The sequence below is a fragment of the Anomalospiza imberbis genome, chromosome 3 (genome assembly GCF_031753505.1).
Source record: "Anomalospiza imberbis isolate Cuckoo-Finch-1a 21T00152 chromosome 3, ASM3175350v1, whole genome shotgun sequence".
Lineage (NCBI taxonomy): Eukaryota > Metazoa > Chordata > Aves > Passeriformes > Viduidae > Anomalospiza > Anomalospiza imberbis.
In genome coordinates, this window is record NC_089683.1 from 50,977,446 (window position 1) to 51,002,741 (window position 25,296).

At 39.4% G+C, this 25,296-nt stretch overlaps 1 protein-coding gene across 3 annotated transcripts; it reads left to right on the plus strand.

Annotated features, from left to right (window-relative positions):
* The first annotated feature begins 234 nt into the window (after positions 1-234).
* Positions 235-9,582, plus strand: GJA1 (gap junction protein alpha 1). Of its 3 annotated transcripts, none has more exons than XM_068184359.1 (2): positions 235-370; positions 6,513-9,582. In XM_068184359.1, the coding sequence occupies exon 2, from the start codon at positions 6,529-6,531 to the stop codon at positions 7,672-7,674; it is 1,146 nt and encodes a 381-aa protein (XP_068040460.1). In that variant the 5' UTR covers positions 235-370; positions 6,513-6,528; the 3' UTR covers positions 7,675-9,582. The 3 variants fall into 3 exon arrangements, with proteins under 3 accessions (XP_068040460.1, XP_068040457.1, XP_068040459.1); XM_068184356.1 differs by having other exon boundaries at positions 255-539; XM_068184358.1 differs by having other exon boundaries at positions 255-539; positions 6,517-9,582.
* Positions 9,583-25,296: the final 15,714 nt, after the last annotated feature.

Genomic DNA, 25,296 nt, shown 5'->3' on the forward strand with positions numbered 1-25,296 from the left:
CAGTGAAATTCCTGGTGCACACCAGAGAGCCAACTTGTGGCATCTGTCTCAGGCGAGCCCAGATCCGGTCACCGTGCCACCCAGGTGCCCCAGTGACGGGGGGCTGTGGGGCGGCTGCTGACTGCCCGTGTATTTGTTTTGTTACATCAGCAAGAGTGGACTGCCATGCTCTCTGACTTTCCGCGGGCTGGTTTTTCGCTGCGCCTTCAATCCTCTCCCTCCTCCTCCCCCAGCTCCGTGCTCTCCGCCCGCAGAGCGCCCCTCCTCCCGGGCTGCGTCCCCTCCCTCTCCCCTCCTCTCGCACAGTCAGAGGCTTGAAAACTTGTTAAAAGCTCTCCCAGTGTTCCAAGTTAGAAAAAACTTTTACGAGGTATCAGCACTTTTCTTTCATTAGTGGGGAAGGAAGGATGAAAAATTCAAAACAGAAGTAGACTTTTAAAGTTTAAATAGACAGGTCTGAGTGCCTGAACGTGCTCTTCCATTTTAGTTTAACCCTCCAAAGAAGTGCTCTGATCCATTTTCACTGCTGATCAGCAAGGGTAAGTTGAAAGTTTTCCTTTTTCAGCATTTTGTGTATCCTTTTTTTTTTTTTTTTCCTGAAAAGCTTCTTTTCTTTTTTTTTTTTTTTTTCCCACCCTAAGAATTCTGTGTTACTGCGTTGAGAGTAGAACTTGTTTAAAAACACACGTCTCTAAACAGAGTAGATTCTCTTAAAGTTCCAGCTTGGAGGAATTCTTTGCTTTCTTTTGTCACACATTTCTATACGTTTTTAGAAGTGCTACACTTTTACAACTTGTAACCTTGTTCAGCCCAAAGAGGAACTGCGGCGAAGTTGTGAGTGCCGGGCTCAGCAGATTTGTTGCTGCCACAAGCGATCTCTCCCCTCCACTGCTCTCGGGCTATCTCAGCTCCTTTAAAGAAAAAGCCGAGGTGCGCTTCACTCTCCTCTGCTGTACCAAAATTGCATCAGAAGTTAGTAATAGGGAGACCTTGCCTTGGATGCGTCCCATTCCTTCCCCAAACGTTTTGCTTTCATATGGAAATCCTGATTGATGCCTGATAGTTTGAGCAGAGCAAGCTTCTTAATGAGATGCCTTGTTAAATGCTGCAGCTACTGAAGTGGTGACTTTCACGTGGTCTTCCTGATAAGTTTTTTCCCCGTTTTCTTTTAAAATAGATGTGATAAAATCCAGACACGGGATATGGATTTTTAACCTGGTTTGTATATAGTTACTCTGTTTTAGCAACCTCAGTGAGGGATTTTAGAGAAGGAATGTGGGATATCATGATATGCCTTACCACGTTGGCAATGTCTGTGAAAGTCTTGGGTAGATATAAATGAAAGTTGTCTAGGAAGGACTGTGCATAATCCGTATATGACACATTCCCTGTATAATACCTCAAAGACTTAATTGTCAAAATGCAGAGGAAAAAATACTTGAGCAGCATCTCTTGGAGAACTAAAAACCTTTTCACGTTGTGAGACTTGGAGTGATTCCTCATATCAGTTGTTGCCTGCTGCTCGCCAGTAGTTAAAAAGCAGCACGAGGAAGGAGTAAAAAGAGCCTTCAGCTGAAAGACAGACGAAGTAGAGAGTCTATCTTATCGAGGAACACACGAACAAGGATATTGTGTGCTTATATGTGTCTTCATATTTTGCCTTGAGATAATCAGCAAGCGTCATGGAGCAGCGTATTTCCTCTGAGGATTTCATTTTTGTACGTGATACTTATGACGAAAACCCTGGTAATGAGCACAAAAATGGGGTATGGACACCTTTTGGCTGACGTCCGTCCCTGTGTGTGTGCGCTTAGGGAGCAAGTTAGAGGACTTTCGTGAAGCTTTCATCCTGCCATTTTTAACATCTGGACAGCACACTACACGGCAGAATTTAAACCTCTAGTCTTTGGGATGTTTACTGAAGTGTTTCCTTCAGTAACTTCAAAGCCAAACACTGGCGCTGGCCCACGATACCTGATAAGCACCCGAATGGCAGAAAGGCAAGGGGCAGGCTGGGATCAGGAGAGGGAAGAGAGGGATGGACACAAGGGATTTGATTTGCAACATAAAGCTGAATGCTAATACACACAGGAGTGCAGACAGATTCAACACTCTAAAGTTATTTCAGGTCTCTTATTATGCAAGCCCAAGAGATTAATTTTATTTGTCTCTGCAATGAACCAGGGCCAAGGATTCCTGTGGGTATGGGGAAGGTTAGAGGACATTGAGCAACGCATCTCTTTCATCAGATACATTGCTGTCTTTCCCCCAATCTCTGATATCTCCTTCCCATGTAACTCACTGAATTTGTCTGGTGTTGAGGCACCTGGGCTGTTGTTTGTGCCATTTATGTATTTAGATATCCAGATTTCAAGATCCTCAAGCAGGAGCATCAGAGGGCCTGAGGCCCCCTCAGGGAATTCAGCGTGCCTTCCCTTAATTCCAAAGTGAGTCAGGAGAGGGATGAATTTGAGCATTAATACAGACGATCGACCTGACTTGTACAACTAGGGAACATCTAAGAAAGTGCTTACAGTTGCCTTTGCAAATATGCTTTAAAATTAAATTAGGTGTGGAGGGTGCAAGATGGGAAAGGCAGAGGCAAAGAGGTAGATCTGGTAGTGACTGACCACCAGCAGTACTGGCAGACAAAGGAAAAACCTCAGTTGTGACACTTTAAATTCTAGTTACTGCAACCATTTTGTGCGTAACCTTTGCCTGGTGGATGAAATGAACTGAAGCTCATCTGCAGATCTATATATGAACTACACCTTCCCAAGGGAATGTCTGCAAGGCATTTGCTTATTTTTATAAGATTTTGGAAAGCTAGCCTTCCCTGTTCCAACAGGTCCAAACCCAATGAGTTGTACATCTCAGCTTCTTTCTCTGTGATGCATGTTATTTTTAGGAAATGCTCAAGCTGATTTATGTTCAGGGTCCAGAGCCTTCTCTTTTGTTGTCTAGGTGTGTGTGTGAGCACAAATAAAAAGATAGAAAAAATTGGAAAACCACAGCTTTGGCATGTTTCCCAATTACTTCAGCTGCACAATCCCACTTTAGAACCCACTCTAACCCTTGCTGTTCTTCCATCCACTGGCATGTGACCTTCTATCACTGATGTCGGACCTAGGATATTACCACAGCACTGAGTTTGCATTATTCTTCTTGGAAAATATGAACCAGATGACATGATGAATGCCATCCATAAAAAATAGTTCTAGAATTTCTTAATTGTGGCTTACAAATCAAATGTCTTATATATGTGGTCATCCTAAACCCATGCAGACGAATGTTGTCAGATCTCCTGCTGCTCTATGGATTTTTTTTTCCCTGCCTTCACCCACACACAGTAGGACCTGGACGAAATCCATCTTTTAAAGACTGCTGGATTTTAATGCTAGGCCAGCATTAGTCTGCCTCAGAGAAGGTTATGATCCTATAAAGTATTAATCAGTAGGAACTCATGAAATGCACGTACTCATCATCAGCCATATCCTTAAACTCCTGAAGTACTGAATTTGTATGAATTGAATAGGCCAGCCTGTGTCATTCAGTGGACTCCTTTAATGTATTTGGAAGTGTTAAAACAAGCTAAAGTCCAGAAAGCTAAAGAGCTATTTTTAAAGGTTGTCTGCCAACCATTTCAAACTAATTACTAAGCTAGAATACTTAAGTACCTGTTTGATACAAAACCTCTTTTTATACCTGGTAAACAGATTTGTAATCGCTTAATAAAACTGGTCTTTCAGTGACCTGAAAGTAAACAAGTTAGATCCGATGAATGAATTTTCTCTACAACAAAGCAAAGTACTGTGTTTCATAAAGCAATGGAATCCACTTAAGAAAAGGAATAATATATTTGTGCCACCACAAGGTTATCTGATTAACAGTACAATGTTTTGAATTGATGTGGGTTTTTTATCACTGGCAAAGGCTAGCATGTAACTGATCTCTTTTTTAAAAAGTTGCTTTTCAGAACTATGTATGAGTAATTCAAGTGTGGAATGTTTCCTCCTGGAGTTTACATTGCCAGCGGACACAAATGAAACTTAGCAATTTTGCATGCTGAAGCAAATTAAAAAAATAGGGAGTAAATTCTCCAAATATTGCAGGTGTGGGATTAAGTAGGTCAAAACTGAAGTAAATCATATTGCATTAATGAACCAGAGAGGAGTGTAATTAGAAAACAAACAACACATAACTGCCTAGAAATAACATAACCTCTGTTTTCTTAATCAGGCTTTCAATCTGAAATAACATTTAGACAGTAAAAAAAAGTATGGTGAGTCTGAGGAAAGTCTGTTAACCCAATAGTTTCTAGTCACTGGAAAGCTGACTAATTAAATCAAGAAGCTGTTACTTGAAAAGGGCTCCTTCTGTCCCCTTGCACTAGGACATGGAGCAAACAGCTTGCCTTTGAAACAAACTTCACGTGTTGTATAGTTACAGGCTGTTCTCTGTTTTAACAATCCCTGCCTGAGGAGGAACGTGGCCACATTTCATTCCAGCCTTTCCAGGACCTCTGCACTTCTCTGCCTGACTCCTTCTCTGCCGCTCCAGCCCAAAAAGACAAACTCACTTTTTCTGGGAAGGATGAAAGCTGAGGATGGTTGAGGGGATGTGTCAGAGACAAACATGCTCTGTTTGCTCCTCCCGGCTGAGGCTTCCAGTTTTAAAAAGTTTGAAGCAGGCCTGATCCTTTGATGGGGCTTCATTCATGAGAAGAGCTAATTGCATGAGGAAGGGTCAACAGGCTGCAGTGGCTGAACTTCTGAGCCAGCTGTTAAGGCAGAGGAGGAAATGGCCCTGGGATATTTTTCAGGGGTTCAAAGATAATTGGCATCTCAGAGCTATCAGAGCGAGTATTTTAAACACATCTCCCATTACTCTCTCAGGGTCGGTGGCAGGAATGGTGTGTTTTTATTTGGCATCTATTGTTATGTTTGAGTTTGCCAGGTTTATAATCTTGTGTTCCCAGTGACTCATCGCTTCTTGAAAGCAAGTCTCCTTGGTGCTAAAATTTCCCATTTTATGAATTCTCCAAAAAGCGCGTATTCTATAAATGACCTTCACTAGGGAATATATCCATGATGCAGTGGGGAGGAAATCATTTGGACATTATCAAAACTGTTAATAGCAGGAAGGGATTACTCAGCATCCATGGAACAAATATCTGTGCCCAGCAGCATTCACATTAAAAGGGAAACTTCATGATTATTTTTCCTCTTAGATTCCTGATTTCATGTGATTTCATGCTTTTTCATGTCAGGCAAGTTAAAATATATGTTTTAATAAGATTACCATTCTCCATTTGATAAAAATCTATAGTGAGATTTGTTCTTCCTAGGAATCTAGAATATCAAGCAAATGATTTCATTTATTTTATGTCATCCTGTGTATTTCCTGATATCCTGAGAAACTGTCTGTGTCCCAGAAACCACACTTTAAAACTCAAGTCAGGAAAGACACTTTAAACTTGCAGTGTTCAACACTTGGAATGCAAATTGCAAGCCAGGAATTGCCTTACAAACAGAGCATATTTACCTTTCTTTTCCTGCTAAATCTTTTCCTTTCTAAACAAAATACAAAAAGATGCAAATACAAACCTGAAACTCCAATGAATTAAGCAAATCACAGATAAACAGGAAACCAGTTCCTCCAATATGGTAACACGATCTTAGTTGTGTTTCATGTATTTGCAATTTTTTGTTCCTCCATAAAACTACGGGTAAAGAATGCTTTCTTTGATCTTCGTGATGCAAATACTAATGTATAAGCTTAATTTAGACAACAAACTCTTTTTCTGAAGTTTAGTAGAGTATAAACTTGGCATCATTGGGAACTATACCCTTAATTGTATTACATGCTATGAAGTTACAGGCAGAAGCTCAGTTTAATATTGCTGTGTAGGAAAAACTGCGTGTAATTTGCAAAGGTAGAACTTTGGGTATGCAGCCCTAATATTAACTTAAGGTAACCTATTGTATTTAGGTTATACTGTAGTTTGCTTTTTTAATATCTGAAAGAGTGAACATAAAAATTGCATTGAATGATCAATCCTCACTGAAACTGAGAAATCTTTCATATATTCCTAGCATATTTAGGCAGTGCTACTACTTATTCAACACCCTGCTTCAGCTGTATGTCACAGCTGTTTTTCACCTGAGGCAGGTGTAGGTCATTGAACTGTGGCTGCCACCAAGGAAGCTAAGCCAACCACAGTGGTCACTGAGGGTTATCATGGGCTTCGTGAAAACTGGAGTGAAATTGGGAACTTTTTTGATTGTGCTCTGAGACATTATATGTTACTTTCTGTTTTCAGTTTCCCTGACTTCCCTCTTCACCTGCAGACTTACTAAAACTCCAGTTTCTCTTCAGATTGTGTAAAATATGTTAATTACAACAAAGTTGACACCACTGCTCTATTAGCATTGATCAGTGATTTAGTGCGTCAAAGGTATTAAAGCTCTGAGTTAACCCTTGCTATTTTTTTCCTTTGTGTCCTTATTTAGCCAGCATCCTGTGAAGATGGGTGATTGGAGTGCCTTAGGAAAACTTCTTGATAAAGTTCAAGCCTATTCTACTGCAGGAGGGAAAGTGTGGCTGTCTGTCCTCTTCATTTTCCGAATCTTGCTATTGGGAACAGCAGTTGAATCTGCTTGGGGAGATGAACAGTCTGCATTCCGGTGTAACACTCAACAGCCTGGTTGTGAGAACGTCTGCTATGACAAGTCCTTTCCCATCTCCCATGTACGCTTTTGGGTTCTGCAGATCATATTTGTGTCTGTACCTACCCTTTTGTACCTGGCACATGTGTTCTATGTAATGAGGAAAGAAGAGAAGCTGAACAAAAGAGAAGAAGAGCTTAAAGTAGTGGCAAATGATGGTGTGAATGTGGATATGCATCTCAAGCAAATAGAAATTAAGAAATTCAAGTATGGGATCGAAGAGCATGGCAAAGTGAAGATGCGTGGGGGACTGCTCCGTACTTATATCATCAGCATCCTGTTTAAATCTGTCTTCGAGGTGGCTTTCTTGCTGATACAGTGGTACATTTATGGGTTTAGCCTGAATGCCATCTACACCTGTGAGCGAGACCCATGCCCACATAGAGTGGACTGTTTCCTCTCCCGTCCAACTGAGAAAACCATCTTCATCCTCTTCATGCTGGTGGTGTCCTTGGTGTCTCTTGCCTTGAACATCATTGAGCTTTTTTACGTGTTCTTCAAGGGTGTCAAGGATCGTGTGAAAGGGAAAACCGACCCCTACTCCCACAGTGGTGCCATGAGCCCTTCCAAGGACTGTGGCTCCCCCAAATACGCTTATTACAATGGCTGCTCGTCACCGACTGCCCCCTTGTCTCCCATGTCTCCCCCAGGGTACAAGCTTGTTACTGGAGACAGGAACAACTCCTCCTGTCGTAACTACAATAAGCAAGCCAGCGAGCAAAACTGGGCCAACTACAGCGCGGAGCAGAACAGAATGGGGCAGGCTGGCAGCACCATCTCCAACTCGCACGCCCAGCCCTTCGACTTCTCCGATGAGCACCAGAACACGAAAAAACTGGCGTCAGGACATGAGCTGCAGCCCCTCACCATTGTGGACCAGAGGCCTCCCAGCAGAGCCAGCAGCCGAGCCAGCAGCAGGCCTCGACCTGACGACCTGGAGATCTAAGCTTCTTGATGCAGTACTTGCTCAACTACGAAACAACGTGCATTGGAAGATGCCGTCAGTGCTGATCTTGTTCCAGTGGAGGTGGTACTTGACAGTCTCAAGCAGGAGATTTTAACAATCATAAAAGAAAAAAAAAAAGCAAAACAAACAAGCAAACAAACTTTTAAAATACTTTCTGGTTCTTTGGGGGGTGTGGGGTTGGTGTGGGGTGGTACAGTACACATTGATATTTAATGTAGCTGGTTTAAAGAATTTAAATACTAAAAAAAAAAAGGAAAAAAGGTAGTACTAAGGTAAAGGGCTGTTTTTCTAGAAAGGCTGTAAATATCTGAGTGTATGTGTATGTGTGTACTATCATGTTTGTTTCTAAAGATTCTTCTGTAATACTAAAACCCAATAATAACAGAACTCACATTTGTCAGGGTGAAGTGCTACCTGAAGATGAAAACATTTTTCCTATTAACCTTCAAAAAAGTCCAGGATTGCCTCTGATCATTTCCCTGTCAAGAACATTCCATTCTTAGAAAGTGCACTTTGAAGGTAAACTTTCCTACATGGTCCTCTGGGTTGCTGGAAGGCTCCTGTGAGGACAATTTACAGTCTTTGAGTCATTCAATTCAAATTTCAGGCATGGCCCACCAAGAAATACCTTGGTCACCTGCTCTTCCAGCCCTTCATGCGGGTGTATTTTGTGATGTGCGTAAATGGGATGGCTCCACACATGTGGAACCAGCAACAACACAGTCTTGCCCACAGCAATACTTGTGCCCTGCTACTTATATAGAGTCTTTTAGTATTATATGAAACACAGTTTGCTGCCACTTGCAGATTTATGCAGATTAAGCAAGCAACTGCCTTTAGTGAATTTTATCGCACCTTTATGTGTACTAAGGGTGTACGTATGTGTGTGGATATGGAGGTAAAGGTATACACAAAACACCCTCAGAAGCATAGGCTGAGAAATAAACGCACAGGTTACTTGCAGTTGACACTTTCTCATGGATGTTGTGAAGATCTGGGCCACTATGGTGTTTACATTCTCTGGTTCCTTCAATATAAGTGAAGCACACGTTGTTATATTTTTTTAATTCTATGAAAAATTTTGATGTATCCTAAATGGATGCTTTTTTTAAAATAAAAAAAAATCTAAAGGGTGTAATCCTGGATGTCTTGCTCTGGAAAATCTCTCTTTCAAGTTGTTGGGAGTTTTGCCTCAACAAATCTGCAGGATCAAGCCCAAGATGTAGCGAAACATGTTCTTGCTGGCATGAATGATTTTCTTTTGTAGAAGTTAGGGGTGGAAAAGACCCATTAGGTCATCTAGCCAATCTCCCTGATAGGTAATAATGATGCTTGAATGATAGAAGATGTAGTACTGTAAGCAAGCTTTAGTCTTTTATGTGAGAAACTTAGAAGAAGTGCTTTGTGCTGGATTAATAATAAAATATGCCTAAATGGCTTTTGCAGTAACTGGTATTTTTCTTGTTCTAAATATTCACATTTACTGAACTGCAATGTCCACTGAGTTTGACAGTTAGGTCTTTCTAGATGGCTCTAGCAACTTTAGTGTTTACAGTTAGATTATGTTTGAAATGCAAGTGAAGTTGAAAGGATTTTTAAAGAGTACAATTCTAGCTAATTTATTTGAAATATATGCTAAAGAAATCTACCAGTTTCTTCAAATGCATAGCCTCTTAGCTGAACACAGATTGACCAAGGAAATACATAGCTTGGTTTCATTTTGCAGCAACACAGATAAATTGTTTCATTTAATACATTATATTAATTTGTTTGACATTCCATGTTAAACTACTGTTGTCTTCAACTTCATTGCATGTATGCAACCATAGTTTGTCAGATCATGTTGTCTGGAGAGCATTAGTCAATAAAGTTTTAATTTAGTATAAATACATTTTCTAATTGTCTTTTACTGTTTCATATGTCCATAGATATCTTTAGTTTCAGTCTGATAATCCAAACTCATTCTTCCCTTGTTCATTTTTCCCCAGTCACTCTGCATTTCAGAAGCGTCCTTTATTTAATGCATCTGGATTTGCTTTGAATTGAAATTCCACAGGGCCACGTTCAGACACCCTCACAACAACTGGAAAAACAAGCATTGTCTCTGCCGCTCCTGAAACAAAGTAATGTTCAGCATGAGCAAATCTTGCCAGGAGTCTCAGAAAATGCATATTTATTTGCAAACTATTATAAAAATGACAGTCCTAAAAGATTGTTGCATAATTTCTCAAGCAATTTTTATATATGCCTTAGATTTAACATTATGAAATCATTGTATCTAGTTTACATTTCCCTATGCCATCAGATTGCTCAAGTGACATTTCAATTTCTGAAATGAAAACCTCATTTCTTCAAACTCAATAGGAGAAAGGTACTGATTTTGATGAGGCTGGGATTTTGCATATTGCCTCTCCTGCTTCACCCTTTACATCCCCATGACTAATAAAGTAATACGGTGCTTGGCTCTTCAGGATTGTACTCTAGATGTAAGGTAGTTCAACTCCTTCTTTTATTTGAAAAATCAAAATATAATGGTCATGTGATTATCAGAAAAGGTTTTACTTTCAAATTTGCTTGTTATTTTAAGTCAAAATTCTTCCCCTTCTTATTAGTAAAGATGGGGGGAAAGCAGGGCAGTGGTAGTGGATTTATAGCTCTGAGAGATACTACAAAAGTTCCAGCACAAGGAATGACTCCTTGAAGTTTTCCTTAAATAATAACAATGAGTCATATTTAAGCTGGCTTGTCCTAGTTCATCTGTACAAATGGAAGGGCATTCCAAGCATTTTGTAAGGATCATGCTCTTGGAAAGGTGGACACCGAAGCATTCAGAGAAGGGCTCACCCTGAGACAAAATGTAGTGTCTCCTAGACAGGCTGAATGTCAGGTATGTCCTATGGAGCATCTTGGACAACTGAAATAACTTAGTGCTTCAGTGCCAAAGCTCTCTGAGTGATTTTTTTTTTTTTTTTGGTGGTATTGCACGTGTGTACATGTGTAGGGTAAAGACATCCCAGAGGCTATTTTTCCCACCTAGATTTATTTCTGTGGATGGCATTTATTATAAACTTCAAAGTCATCATAATTTTGTATGCCATTCGTCTAGTTCTTTAGGCTCTTTCTCCCAGTGCATCCTTGCAACAGCATTTGCTTTGTCTTCAGGTGACACAAAATAAGCTGTGATAAAATGCTAGCACACACTTCTCAGCCTTTGTAGAAGGATATGTTAGATATTGATTTCAAACTGGAAAAAATGCAAAAATACAATCTCTGAAGGTAATTAAAAACATAAACCTTAAGTTCACATCCTGTTAATTATTTAAAAATCGTGTTTATGTTTTGTGTAGCAGTATTTTTCAAAAAAGGCAAATCATCTTAAGGCTTCCACCCTGTCCCAGTAATTTGAAATGTTTTTAAAGAGTAAAGTTAGAAGGAAAAGTTACACAGCCTAAAATCTATATGCATATCTTGTAATTTCAAGATGTTTGAAATACTGTGAGCAGACACTGAAGGTTATTTCCAAATTTAGAAATTCTATTTCCATATTTAAAGTGGAAACTACAGTAATAGTTTGAGAACCGGAACAAATGATGTGAGCGTACCTTCCTCACCCACTGAAATCCATCATTTTTAAGCAATGCACTTGTGTCACTTGTCCAGAAGCACATCTCCCACATCTGTCTGCAGCACTCCTGTGCTACTCAACAGTAGCACACTGGCTCAGCTGTGCACTACCACCATGCTGCCTTTCCCTCAGACTTTCTCTACAGCTTGTCATTGATCAAAACAGAGAAAAAAAATAGTGATGTAAGGAGTAGAGTTTTTCAAGTCAGATGTAGGAGTTCTGAAGTTACCTTGACCGGTTAATCCAGAGTTCTGAGTATGTCAGATCAAAACCTCCTCCAGTTTTGGTGGTGTCTGTTTCTATTCTGCTGTGACAGAATACTACTTTTTATCCTTCTTGTACTTCCTCCATGATTACCACTGCTCCCTTTTCAAGAATTTAAACAAAATAGGGTAGAAAATAGGATTTATCTTCCTCCTGTAGAATTTTTCCTTTCTATTTACTCCTAATGCAAATTTAGCCGGACTGAGTGTTCTACTGAGCTTGACATATATTTTTTAATGTGCTGTATTATTCAAATAGTCAGATTTACCATAATCTCCTTGAAGATGTCTTGACTTCTCATGCTGCTCATGGGAAGTCATGCTTCTCCAGTCATTCTCCAGCCATTTGCATTAGATCTGCCAAAGAGCTCAGATGACAGAGGTGGAATGGATGGCCCTTAGAGGATTTCTCTGGCAAAAATCCAATCCTTTGATGATACACAGCTACTCCTTACTTTACTTCTATTTCTACTATCAACATAGACAATAAGGTCAGAAACATAATTCATGTCTGAGAAATCACTACCTAGATGTATTATCTGTCTCATTGCATGAAACTATTTGAGTGTCCTCCATTTTATTTTAACTTATTCTAACATAATTGCTCCAGAAATATGGGGCTGCAAAATCAACTCTGAAAAGATGATGATTGCCTTTCCCTGGCTTAAATCATGTGCTCTTGACTGTGCCCAAGGATATATTCACACCCAGACTGCCAGTCCTGGAAAAGTGTGTCAGTTGTAAATTACATGATGCTAGCACATCACTCGACTGAAACAGGAAGAGCTTATTTGTTCCTGTTCCTATTTAAAAGGTATTTTGATAGACACAAAGAAAGAAAAAAAAAAAAAAAAAAAAAAAAAAAAGAATGCTTGTCTTAAACTTATCTTAAATACTTCCTAAGCTGGAGCACTACCAAAGACCCTATGAAGCAATACAGATGATGTGGATGTAAACATGTTGAGCATTATCAATGGATACCATGAATATAAACAGTTTAAATAGATCCAGCTGGTCAGTAATGTGGTAAAACCAGCCTCCTCTAAAATGGCTGCCCTCACTCTTTCCACCTGGTAGCCAAAATGCTGCATCCAGCTTCCTAGTTTTCTGGCATTCGCATTGCAAAAGCACCTTGGACAAAGGCAAACGTGTTTTTACACTGATGGTTTTGCCTTAACTCCCTGTAAGTGCTGGAGAAGCTGAGTGCTGGAGGCAGAGAATCTGGGACAGCCTGTACTGGGTTAGTGATATGCTGTCAGGAGAGTCAACCAGGGGAGTCACTGGTGAGAAGTGATCGCTTTTTGGGGATTGTGGCCTCTCCCATCACTTAAAAAGGTCTCCGCTTCTGTGTTGAGGAAATCTATGCAACAAAATTAGACATATAAGCTTAGACCAGTATAAAAGGGAAAATGTTCAGACATTTAAATTGCTCCTTGAAACAAGCCTAGACCACAGTGACATGCTTCCCATTAAAACTGACAGAAAATGCTCACATGAGTTCCAGGATTTTGGTCACTTAAATCAATGCTAAAATTATTTTCAACATCAAACATAAACAGATTAGACCAAGAAAGATATATAATGACATTTAATTTTCATTTATATAACTGCAGGGGGAAAGCTGATCAGTATAAGCTATGAAATTTTGAATGTGGCTATTTAAATATGTGTAATCATACTATTTCCTCACACTGTCTTTTTACTATAACTTGGTCTAGAGGCAAATTTATGAAAAGTAGTCTAAAGGTTTGTATTTTTTTACAAAGAGACATGAATTCTGTTAATGTAATGAAATACATTAACATGATGTCCATGTAGAATTTTTGCAGGATTATATAAGGGAGTGTGGTGTAATACATAACATGCACCTAACTCTTCTGGGCTAGACAGCTGGGGAGTGAAATCTTAACTTTGTCTCTCCTCATCCTTGTTATAAAGGTATTCATATCCCAAACAACTGAGCATTTTCTCTGGGAGCTTAGCTTGGGTAGGGGTCTTTGCATCCTCCTCCCCCTCCTTCTTTTTTCATCTATAGTGTAAGTTCCATACTGGAAAACAGAAACAGCTCCAAATATAAAAATAAATGCAATCACAGCTGATAACAAAACATTGCAATCAGGGAATAGGTAGTAGCTCTTTTTTGCATGTCTGCAACTAACTCAATAGGAGAGCAGCATGGAAAATAGTTTAAGGCATTAGAAAATCCTCTGGATATTTTAGCATCTGAAAAACACTTGGTCCTTGCTGAAACAGGCCTTTTCAGTCTCAGCTTCTGCTGAGTCACAGAGTTTGTTGCTTTTGAAGGCTAAAGGACCTTGGCTCAAAATTGAAGTTGCCCTGGAAAAATTCAGACCTTCCCTAATGACCATATTTGCATGCTATTCCCAGTAGTATTTACATATAATAGGACAGCCTCCACAGGAAGGCTTCTTCAAAACACAGGCTCTGCTTACACTTTGAATTTCCCTATTCAAAGTGGAATATTCAAAATTATCTATGCATCACTACTTCAAAGTGTTTCACTGGGAGTACTCTGCCATATATTTGGGAGACTCATCATAGTTGTTTCAAAGCTGAATATATAGCCAGTTGTAAGATTGCCACCTGGGTTTTTTGAGTGGAGGCAAAGAAGTATTACTCAGGCAAGAATCCTACCTGGCCTGACCTAGCATACTTCTGTTGAGGACAAGGAGTTTCTGTTGAGTGATGTGAGATGAAAACCCTTCTCGGAGCTTTACTTAGTTCCTTCTTTTATTCAAGTCCCTGTGGTTTTTTTTTTTGGTTGTTGGTTTTTGTGGGTTTTTTTTTTTTTTTGGTCTTTTTTTTTTTTTTTTAAGGAGCACACAGAGGATCCAACCGTGAGTCTATGAGCCTGTGTAACTTCCTGAGGTCTAGGATAATCTCTGAGGAATTTCTTCTGGTCTTCTGGTTCCATTTTGGTTGTTCCAGCTCTGTGGACTTTGAATGGACTGTAGTGCTCAATCCCTCAATGCTAGGGTAATTGGTGATGGCAAAGGGTGTGCAAGTAGAGAAAATGGGTCTGGGTTGTTTCCCATAGGATTTCCTGTAGAATCAAAGCAAGCTGGTTAACCATCCTTCCTTGTCCTGAAAAGTCAAGCTGCAAAGGTGTGAAAGGATGCCTGCATTCTGACAGCGGCTTCAACCATGTGCTATAGTATCCTCTTAATCTCTGTCATCTTCACTCCTCCCATGCAGCTGTCTTCTCCTACCACCCACTTCTTTTCTACATCACTTATGCCACAGGAATTTAGGGTTTTGTACTAAAAAAGCTTTCCATTTGATTATTTTTTTTCCTTGTGTCATGTGCTGGGGACCACTCAAATACCTTAGAAAACCTGGTCCATTAAATATCTATTAATTAACAAGCTGTTGTATGTCCTATTTCATTTATTTAGAATGAATGCTAACTACTACAAGTTTTGCCTGACAGCTAAGGAAGTAATTTTGTATCTGACCTCATAGGAGCCCACATTTGCTTTGATCACTTTCTTTTTCATACTATTTTACAAATAAGGAAGATAGCAGAGGAACTCAGAATTCTAGTTATATACCTTAACCAGGTGCAGTGAAAGTGTCAGGACATGGAGTTTGTCCAAATCTTCCTCCCACCTTAGTCCTAAAGGAACTCAAATCTAGTCTCCCACTAATGGTTATGTATGCTATATAAACAATAATAATAATCATACCTGGAGTTGCACTGATACAGTGCCTTTCATCTTCAAAGCACTTTGAGAACCCTGTATAATTAGTTTGCTATGGTGTCATCACTGACAATACTGCATGAGCCCCAGTACTACCCCCTGTGAGAGTCAAACAGGGAATCTGAACAGTCACAGAGACCATACATAATGTCCATATCACTACTAAAAGAAATTGAAAATGCTGAACAAGTATAATTTAACACTTCACACAGGAGGAGGATCCACAACCAGCAGGAAGCCAGTCTCCCTATGATAAGGAAACAGGAATGTTTTCTTTGCTGGTAATCTACTACTTCAGATCTCTAAACACATTTTACCTTGAACTATGTCTCAGTCAAGCTGGCAGAAGATCACAGGTAGATTATCTCATTGCATGGAATCTTCATATTCATGTAGCTAAAATATATCTATTTTTTTTAATTTAAAAATTTTTGATTTGATGAATCCAGAAGGGATGCAGACAAAATAATTATAACATTAAATAAGTTTTTACAAACTTCAATGATATTCCATGGGAACAATTTATCTAGAGTTTGCCATTGGAAATTGGAAAATACAATTTTAATATAATAGTATTTTTTCAAGCATTTCCAGTGAGCTTACAACACGTCCTTGTCAATGTCCAAGGGTTTGCTCTTTAAATCAACTTGGCATTTTCTGGAGATTATCATCCCAACATAAATTTGTAAACAGCCTTTTCAAAACTACACCATTAAGAAAAGAAAAAAAAAAAAAAAAGCAGTATGAGCCTCTTCAAACTGGTGAAAAAAAGTATGTAGAGGAACAGAGCATTTTTGTATAAAGGACACTTGAAATATCTCTGAGCATTACTAATTTTTATTTGCCTCACACTTGTACACTGCCTAGCATTTATTTTCTCAGCAGAAAACCTACTGTGCTTTATTTGCCCTTTCCAAATAAATTCTTCTTATGGAAGATTCCATAGGACAAAAGGAACACAATTTTACATCATTCTATATATTAATTGTCAAATGAAGAATAATCTTGAGACTAGTTTTCAAAAGTTGTGGTCAGGCAGAGTTACTGGACAGGCAGAAGCAGCTCTTCCCATGCAGTTAATGAATACATGCACTCACATGTCTTGATTTTTGCTCCATTTTAAGATCACTGTTTCTTTTTTAAAAATTGGTGTTCTTCCCTGTTATGTTTAAATATCACACAAAACCATAAACATAACCATATGTCAGAATGAGGGTTTTACTGATGAATGATGGTTTGGACTCAGACTCTTTGCTTTTATTTTTACTGCTTATTCCATTAGTTTTAATTGAAATGTATTCTCTGTGTATGTTACATTCAGCTTATTTTTAGCTACTTTTGGACTTCTTAAGGAAAAGTCAGCATATGATCTCAAGAGCATGAGAGGTACCTACTAAAACTGCCTTTTCTCTCTCCCGTGGTGCATCAGTACAGCTTCATCAACACTGCCACTATATAACAACTATCTCACCTATCCTCAAACAAGAAATAATGTTTTGGAAAAGCCTCAAAACAAGGAAAAGGGCTGGAGAAGAGCAGAGAGATTAATAATTTGGGTAGTCCTTCCAGATTTCAAGCAATCACAGCTGTTTCATTTCTGTAGTAAGAGAAGTTAGCCTTCCACACCAGCTATTTTTACAGTGGTGGAGCTGCAGGTCTCTGAGCAGGAGGAAGGAAAGGGAGTGACAAGGCACAGCTACATGAGAGGTGCTGTAGGAAAAAAGGTGACAGCCGGAAAACAGATATTTCAAAAGAAAGAGTTGCACTAAAGTAGATGTTCTGTGATCTTCCCATACGCAACAATAATGGAACTTTGAATTCGAGCTTACAGTGTGGAAAGTGTTGGAGGTGAGAAATTCAGAGCTTAAGAGTCTCCAGGAATTCATGAAGTTTCTCTGGGCCTGACTGCACTTTTGAAACATATGATGAATACATATCTCAGCAGAGAAATGTGGGTTGCTTCACAATTCTGCCAGGCAGTATACAGCCACACTGTGGAAAAATGTCCACTTCAAAGGTATGAGGAGGAAACTCATCTTCCTCTTTTTTTTTTTTTTTTTTTAATTTGTTTGCAGATTCAGACTTCTCATTTTCAAAGCCATATGTACAGCTGTGCTTTCACACTGTCATTCCCTGCTGAACCTTCGTTTGGCCCTACTTTTTTATTATTTATCTGACATTGCTCCCTTTTTTTACCTCTCCTCAGTGGTCAGGTATACTCTGCACGTCTGAGCACGGTGCACCTCTTCAGAGGCACAGCCAGCCCTGGGGCTTGGGGCAATATTTCCACATCCTAGTGACCCTGTGGCTGATTCACTGTGTCCAACAGAGAAGGTGATGTTACTAAGCAGGTCTGAGCGCCACAGCAGTGCGGCTGCCGCGCTTCTGGAGCTGTCACGCCCTGCGGCGCTGAGTCACCAGGAGGCACTGGCCCAGCTGGTGCTGGCTCAAGGACAGGAAATCTCAGGGAAGAGCACCAGGCTGCTGTGCAGAGCAGACCTGCCCAGCGTCTTCGTCCACACTGTTTCTTCTCTTAAGTTTTAATTACGCTTTTGGATCCCACCTGACCTCTGACACATCTTGCCTTATTTTCCATTGCTCTGGGCCATTTTCTGGCAAGCTTTTCAAACTGTGAGCTTTTCAGGCATTCCCTGTCAAATGTAAATAGAGCATTTGCAGAAGCATGCAAACTGAGTAGTTGATCTGTTGATGGTTAGATGGTTTGGGCAAAGGAGGCATTTTTAGAACCAGAGTGTCAGAAATGATTGTTTTGGACACCTGTGTGTTCCTGGGCTCTTTAATAAATTTACAAGTGAATGAGCTGGAAGTATCGTGTAGCTTTTTGCAGGCAACATTCATCATGAACATATATATTTGTCATAGATTTTTTAACTTCCTTTATTCACATCTAAAAAAACTTGAAACTGATACACATTTTCTAAAGTTTTAAATTAAATTTATAAAATTTGTTGTAGTGACCTGATATCACATATGATATTTATCATATGAATTGGGACTTATCTAAGCCAGTAGCAGTGACCACAATTCGCTGGAAGAAGACTCAGGAAATCTCCAGTCTGTGACTGAATGACCTTTACTGTTAGATTTCCTTTCTGAAAAATGTCAATTGTACTCCCTTCCTTTGTCTGCCCTATATAGATCAGTTGTGAGGTTTGGGGAAAAGGAGATTACTAGTGTTATACAGAACATCTGAAGCTCATCTGAGACATAGGAAGGTCTCACCATTGGAGAACAGAAACACTCATTGCCCTGGTCTGTCCACCAGGTCCTCAGGGCAGGAAGATGTGGTCCATGGATCAGTCAGTTCCTGCAGAGATTTCATGTGTGTATCAGCATTATAAAGCCAGTTCTAATCAGTAATAATTTAAACTAAATCTCACTGTAACCCATTGATTAGAAGCAGATTCATGAGCTGTTCTCTTCTCTGTGCAGTGCAGATGAAATAGGCAGCTGAGCACCTTGCCTGCCATCCTTCATGACACCATCATTTGTCTGTCCAAAGCATAGACACAGAAATTCAACTACCAAAAACCCCTGTTATGCTGTAACTGTTGAGTACAGTTGGTCAGAAAGTTTTATGTGTTCCATAGGCATTTAGTTTTTCAGGAGCAAATATGAAAGTGGAATTCAGAGGAATACTACCATGAAAGTCATAGTGAAAAAACATTACAATTGTTAAGAAAAGCATCACTAGATCTTTGCAGTAGTTGCTGTCTGGAATAAGCTCTCCTGGTTGGCCTCTTTAAAGGCCTCATGACACACCATGACCAGGTCTCTTGTCTGTTCTCATGGTGCATCTTGGAAAATCCAAAATAAGTTGCACCAGATGGAATATTTTTTTCCATTTGTAAAAATTCGCAAATACTCAAATACAAACTGGATAGTGGAACCCAATATGTAAAATGTCTTGCTATTTTTTTTTAATTAAATGCTCTGATAAACTTGCATGTCTTAATCAAGAATGATAACAGTTTCATGTTTAAGGCTGATGACTGAAAGTAAAAACAGCACAAGGTGAAACAAGTTGAGAGAAACTGTCTTTGCTACTTGGATTTATGGCATCTTTTGTTTGCTGAGGTTTTACTGTGGCACAGACAAACAAAACTCAGCATCAAAAGCTACAAACAAAACTAAAACATAGAATCCTTTCTAGTATTGCTTCATTTTTAAACAGCTGCTTCACAGGTGGAGAAATATTGTGCACAGTGGTTTTCATGCTGGGTGCCAGGCTCACCACAGGTAGCTCGATGAGAATCTTGTATCTCCATGGAGAATCTGATTGGAGGGAAAGCAGGTGGCTGAAGTGCAAAGAGAAGGAAACAGGTCTAACGCCTGCTGCAGGGTGGGGAGAGTTGGTGGTGATGCTTACGTGCCTGAAAGCTCGCCAGCGCTGGTTGTCTGGTTGCTCTTGCACTTGATGAATCGGCTCTCAGAGTCCCTCCTGCACATACCTTTTCTCAACACTTTGAGTTAGCACTACCTCAGTCTATTTTTAACAGCTACATTTTCCATGATTAGATTTTAATGCTATTTATTTATTTAAACTGAACCAAACAATTCCACATAAGCTGAACATTCCAGTGGGCATCACTCTTGGCCATGCAGAGGATTCTAAATCCAGTTTAAATTATATTCCTTGAATGGTAGAAAAAGCTGGGTCATGTGCCGAAGCTTGGTGATGAATAACCAAGTCATTCTTTCACAGACTGAAAAACTTTATTAAGGGAAGATAAACAGGTTAAAGGTCTTTCAATGGCTGCACTCTCTATACATAGCAATTTCCCCTCACTTTTTCCCTCTTCAGATCCTTGTTGAATGTGTATTGCTTACTCTCACTATCTGCCATAATTGAGGCAGATCCTCTGTATTTTCACTGAAGTTAAAGCGAATGAAGAACTTGGGATAATTAGACTCAGTGTCTCTGTCAGTTTCTTGCAGATATCTGGGAGTATGAAGTTTTTAGGTCCCTCCCTCCTGCACGGAGAGTAAAGGCAGGTATGAAAATTTGGCATCTCTCAAAAACACCTTTTCACTTACAAAGAGACAAAATCATCTCCACAGATCTGTGGCATAGCTGTTTCTGAGTCTTTGTTCTAGGCTTCCAAGGCTTCCTGGTAGGAAGGGAGAGTGTGCTTCCCAGTTGCATCCATGTTAGTAAAACAAATCACTTGTGTTAAAATTAGCAGTGGGCGAACTGTTTCAGTTAAAACTAGAATTGTCCTGGATTGGTGCCAATCCTCAAAATAAATTCAAGCCAATTTTATTTTTAAGTTTTAAAAGCAATAAAAAGTAGTAAGCATGCAATGTATATATAGACATATGTACAGAGAATAGCTCAGGGATTAGAAAAAGATGTATTTCGCATCTGGAGCCCTAGTTTTGCATATGCATGCAAGCAACTTTGCTTATGTGAATTATCCCCTGGTACCATACGCTATTTGCTGTCTAATCAGGCAGCAATATATACAAAAGGCTTTAGTGCATAAGGGTGCTATAACCTGCAGAACATCACCATTTGTGCATCTAGTGAAGAAAGATGACACTAGTTAATAGGACAAAGCTGGCACCAATTAAACCACGTCCAGGACATCGACTCCACTTTCTGGAAGCAGAGTCATCCCCAAATATTGTGTTAGAAAGTACAGCCAGCTCTGCCTACAGCAGGATGTGGCTTCCAAATATCACAACTTACATATAATTTATTGCGTAAATTAAAGCAGGGGGATGAAGAGTGGGAGGGATGAGGCTTCACTGGGCTGTGGCTTCAGAGAGGAAGATCAGTTTGGTTTACATGGGGAGCATGGGGGTTATTTTGAGGAGTTGGAGGAAGCGAGTGTTGTCCATGTACATTATTTCATACACCATAAAGTTCATTTCTTGGTGTTTTTTTAGCAGCCAAGAAACAGATCACTCCCATGTGATGTTTAACAGCACCAAACTGTGAACATAAGGCTTGGGGCTTTTGTTTGAATTATTTTGTTTTCATCTTCAACTTTCATCTCCAATGGCTGCAGGGGGTGTTTACTCCTGCAGTCTTCTGCAGGTGTGATAGTCACACGTGAGTTGAGGGTGTGAGGATGGCTATCTTCAGGTTAGACTGACTGCCTAAACTTTAATGAAAATTGTTTCACTGCTTAGGCAGATCTGACCCGGCATGTGCAGTGACACATAGTGCTACCTAGCGCACCCAGACATCTCACTCCTGTATGATTTATCTTCCTAGGAACAGGTCAACAGGGATATTGTACAGAGTGTACCATAACCTCTCTGGAAAATACATGTTTTTTATAGGCTAATCTCCAACAACTGTCTTTTTTTACACCAATCTTTTGGCCCTCCACAGCTCTTTTTTAGATATATCTTCTAGAATGGAAACCAAATTTTACAGCCACCTCCTTCACCCATTCCTGTTCTTCTAATAGTGCCATATCTAGGTGTGGATGAACAATGGAGTTTGCTAGAAGGGGCCCCCAAAGATACAGTTCTAACTGTTGGATTTGTGTGATAATGTCTTGAAAATGCCAACACACATGAAAAGTTGCTTTTGTGGCTGTAAGGAAATGCTGGATAAATTACTTGAGGTTCATGCAAGTATTGTCAAATCAGTTTTGTACCAGCTATACAGGAATGACGACACTCAGAGATAGGCTCCCAATAGTAAAAGAACAGGAACGTTTCTGAACAGCTCTCACTCCGCTTTAGTATGTACAATATATGTTGAACATAGGACTTTTTTTCTCCAAATAACCATGAAACAAAATAAAACTGCAAGAGACCAATTTGTAAGAAAAAAATAAATCCTGACTGAGGATCTCCCTGGAACAAGCTGGGTTACAACACTTCAAATGCATATTAATTGGGACATATGGTCTAGTATGTAAACAAAGGCATGCGTTTGTTTGGCCAGAGTGTTCAAATGACACTTAAGGTCTAAGCCTTCATAGAGCTGATGAAATTTTTGATCAGCTGATGGAAATGTTTACCTTACAATAAACTTGAAAGACTGTCCTGCACAGAAGTGACACACCGGAGTTTGTTGTTGGTCAGCCCTGTGAAATCAGCTGCGGTGTCTGTATGTGTTTTGTTACCCCCAAGTCCCTTGCAAAAGACTGACAGACTTCTGAGGCATTGTCCAGAAGAAAGGCTGGTACAACATTCATCTTGCTTGATGCAAACATGCAGAGGAAGGTGTCTTCCAGGAGCCTGCCAACCACAGGCTATCATGCTGCGTCTCTGATGGGCTCTGTGAAAGAGAGGTCATCATATTTCAGCCCCTGAACAACATCACTGATCCCCTATCTCCCTGTTTCATGATCTGTAGGACTCTCCCGCAGTGGCAGTGGGATGGTGTGAGCTGTATTTGTTTGGTCTAGTGCAATGGAGATCAGACGAAACCAGTGAGGACGACCATGTGCAGCAGACCAGACAACAAATAAGTCCAAACTGAGCAGTCCATCATGGAAGCCCTTATGCTGCCCATGAATGAAGGCAGACTGGGGGGTACCAAGGGGATGGCTGTTGCAGACTGAGCCCATGGGATGCACTCACTCTCCAGTCATACTGGTAACCCTGTGTTGAGAACATTCATGTACACTCTATGATGAATGGGCTACCTACTCTATTTGATGTTATGGACACACAGGAGAATCAGTGGAAGCAAAACCTATCAGGATCTCTTTCTTTCTTTTCTGCAAACCCAAGAATTATAACTATTTATCTTAGGTTCATTAGGTGACTCATTGTGTTACACATTTGATATATTTCACATGGACAATGTTACATCTCTTTACAATAAGTAATTTAAAAGAGCTGTTCATGTCATGCAAGACAAAAACAGTCTGTAAGTCAGTATCTTAGATCCTTATCAACTTTGTCACATTTTCTTGTTTTCAAATTCCTCATTTTAAAAATGTGAGTCAACATAAATAGCTTTGAATCTTTGTTACCTTATTAACCAATGATGGGTGACTCTACTCATAAAATATTTACATAGACAACAGTCTTGTGCTGGTAGTGTATTTTCACATTACTTAGTAATTTAAAACATGTCAAACCTTTCCAAATAGTAGAAACAATCCAAAGATGAATCTGATGTTGACCTTAAAAGGCTGCTACTTTTTATTTTAAGTCAAGCAACAATCATTAGAGATTATTCACTGTATATTCTTCATACAACTCTTTATCAGCAATACCCACAAATAGAACTCTAAATGGTAAGAGATAAAGTAGATGGAAAGGGATGATGTTACATCAGTAGCATGACCTGTAAGGGAGTTTGTGGAAGACCATATGGAAAATATATAATTTAACATTTAATATTACATAATAACGAGGTAAATCAATTATATATGTCTATTTTAAAAAGCTACTGTGTCGTGTGTTTGACTGAATCTGCATCTGATCATTCTTTGCATCACAAGAGTGTGCATGAGTATACAAATGCATCTATTTATAATGACTTTGTATACATATGCATGAAGGTTTTTATATCATTTAAGTGTGTATTGGATATTGGGTTTTGTTTTCTTTTTTTTTCTGTTTGCAAATCCTGCTTCTGTTATTAGAGGAACAAGTGATGGAATAGAGAGCATTTAGTATGTGTTCTGGAGTACAGCATGTGTGTACTATAACCTAGGTGACCTGGACTCGTTAAAAATACTATCCTCGTTTTTTTTTCCATGGTGATCAGTAGAAACAAATTTCAGGTCCCCAAGTCACAGGACACAGCCATGGTATGAGCTGGAGCTAGTGAAAGAACAGAAAAAATTAACATTCTTATTTATCATATAGATATTTATATACTACATTATATTTTCAGTGTGTTCAGTGGCAAAAGATGGTAGTCTCCATGTTGTATAATAAAGGACATGTGTCTCCTTTGGCAGACATTTAGTCCATTCAGCCAACTAACTATATTCAATGCTTTACTTTTGAAAAAAAAAAAGAAAGAACAATAACAAAAATTCACAACAGTCTACTGTTTCTTCCTGTCTCTCAGAACACTTTTCCAGGGTGAACCGTGTGACTTGGAGAGCTGTTCACTAAAGGTAATATCTTAATCACACTGTTCCCTGCAGACTGGAGCAGATCAAAGAAACAATAAAACCTCTGTCATGCACAGGACAAAGAACCTGATCACACCATGCTTCTCAGGTGACTGGCAGGTGTTGAAGATTTTTGGGGCAGAATTTGTAACTAATTGCTCTCTTTCTGTACCTCAAGTTTGTTATATACTTTAATATTGAAAAAAAGTCTTTTACAAGATTTTCTTTTTCTCTTCTGTCTCTATATTTTACCTGTAGTGGCATGGAAATTAAATAGAGTATTTTCTAGAGGACATATAATACGCAAGAGAATGAATATCAATATTTAAAGCTGTAGGGGCTGTGAAAATTTTCACTTTGGATTTTGCCTTTTTCTCCCCCTCTCTTTTCAATATTGTACCATTATTATTCAGACTTTAACTGTTTTTCATCTTGACCAAACAGCCCATTAAATATATAAAGTGTAGGAAAATATTCATATTTCCTTCAAAGTTCTTTCAAAATAAGCAGAGACATTGTTATTGGCCCTAATATGTAAAGTTACACTGTCTGTTCTGTGATAAATTAAGTCCACTCACACGGAACCTGATAGAAAGGCAGGGTGCTTGATGGCTACAGTGAGAGGGATTAAGGGGATAGTAAAGCATCTGCAGTGATTTTTGTGAAAATACCATTACTTGACCCAAGGGCAGAGAGCAGCACAGGCCCCTCAGGTGGAGGAGTGTCAGTCTCTAGGATGAGACAGGCTAATCCCACCCTGTAATGGACTTTTTATCTTTGTATTAGTATCAGTGATATACTTCTATTTTTCATTTTATTTTCATGTCTGTCAGAGACAGCATTTTTCACAATGCTGGTAAGAGTTCTGATCTTAGGTTGGCGTCTGGATGGTGAGACTAGTAAAGTGTTTAAAGGTCTTTGTTGGA

What these genes read in the sequence shown, in the direction of transcription:
- GJA1 (XM_068184359.1), top strand. Translation starts at nt 6,529, where the DNA reads ATGGGTGATTGGAGTGCCTTAGGAAAACTTCTTGATAAAGTTCAAGCC.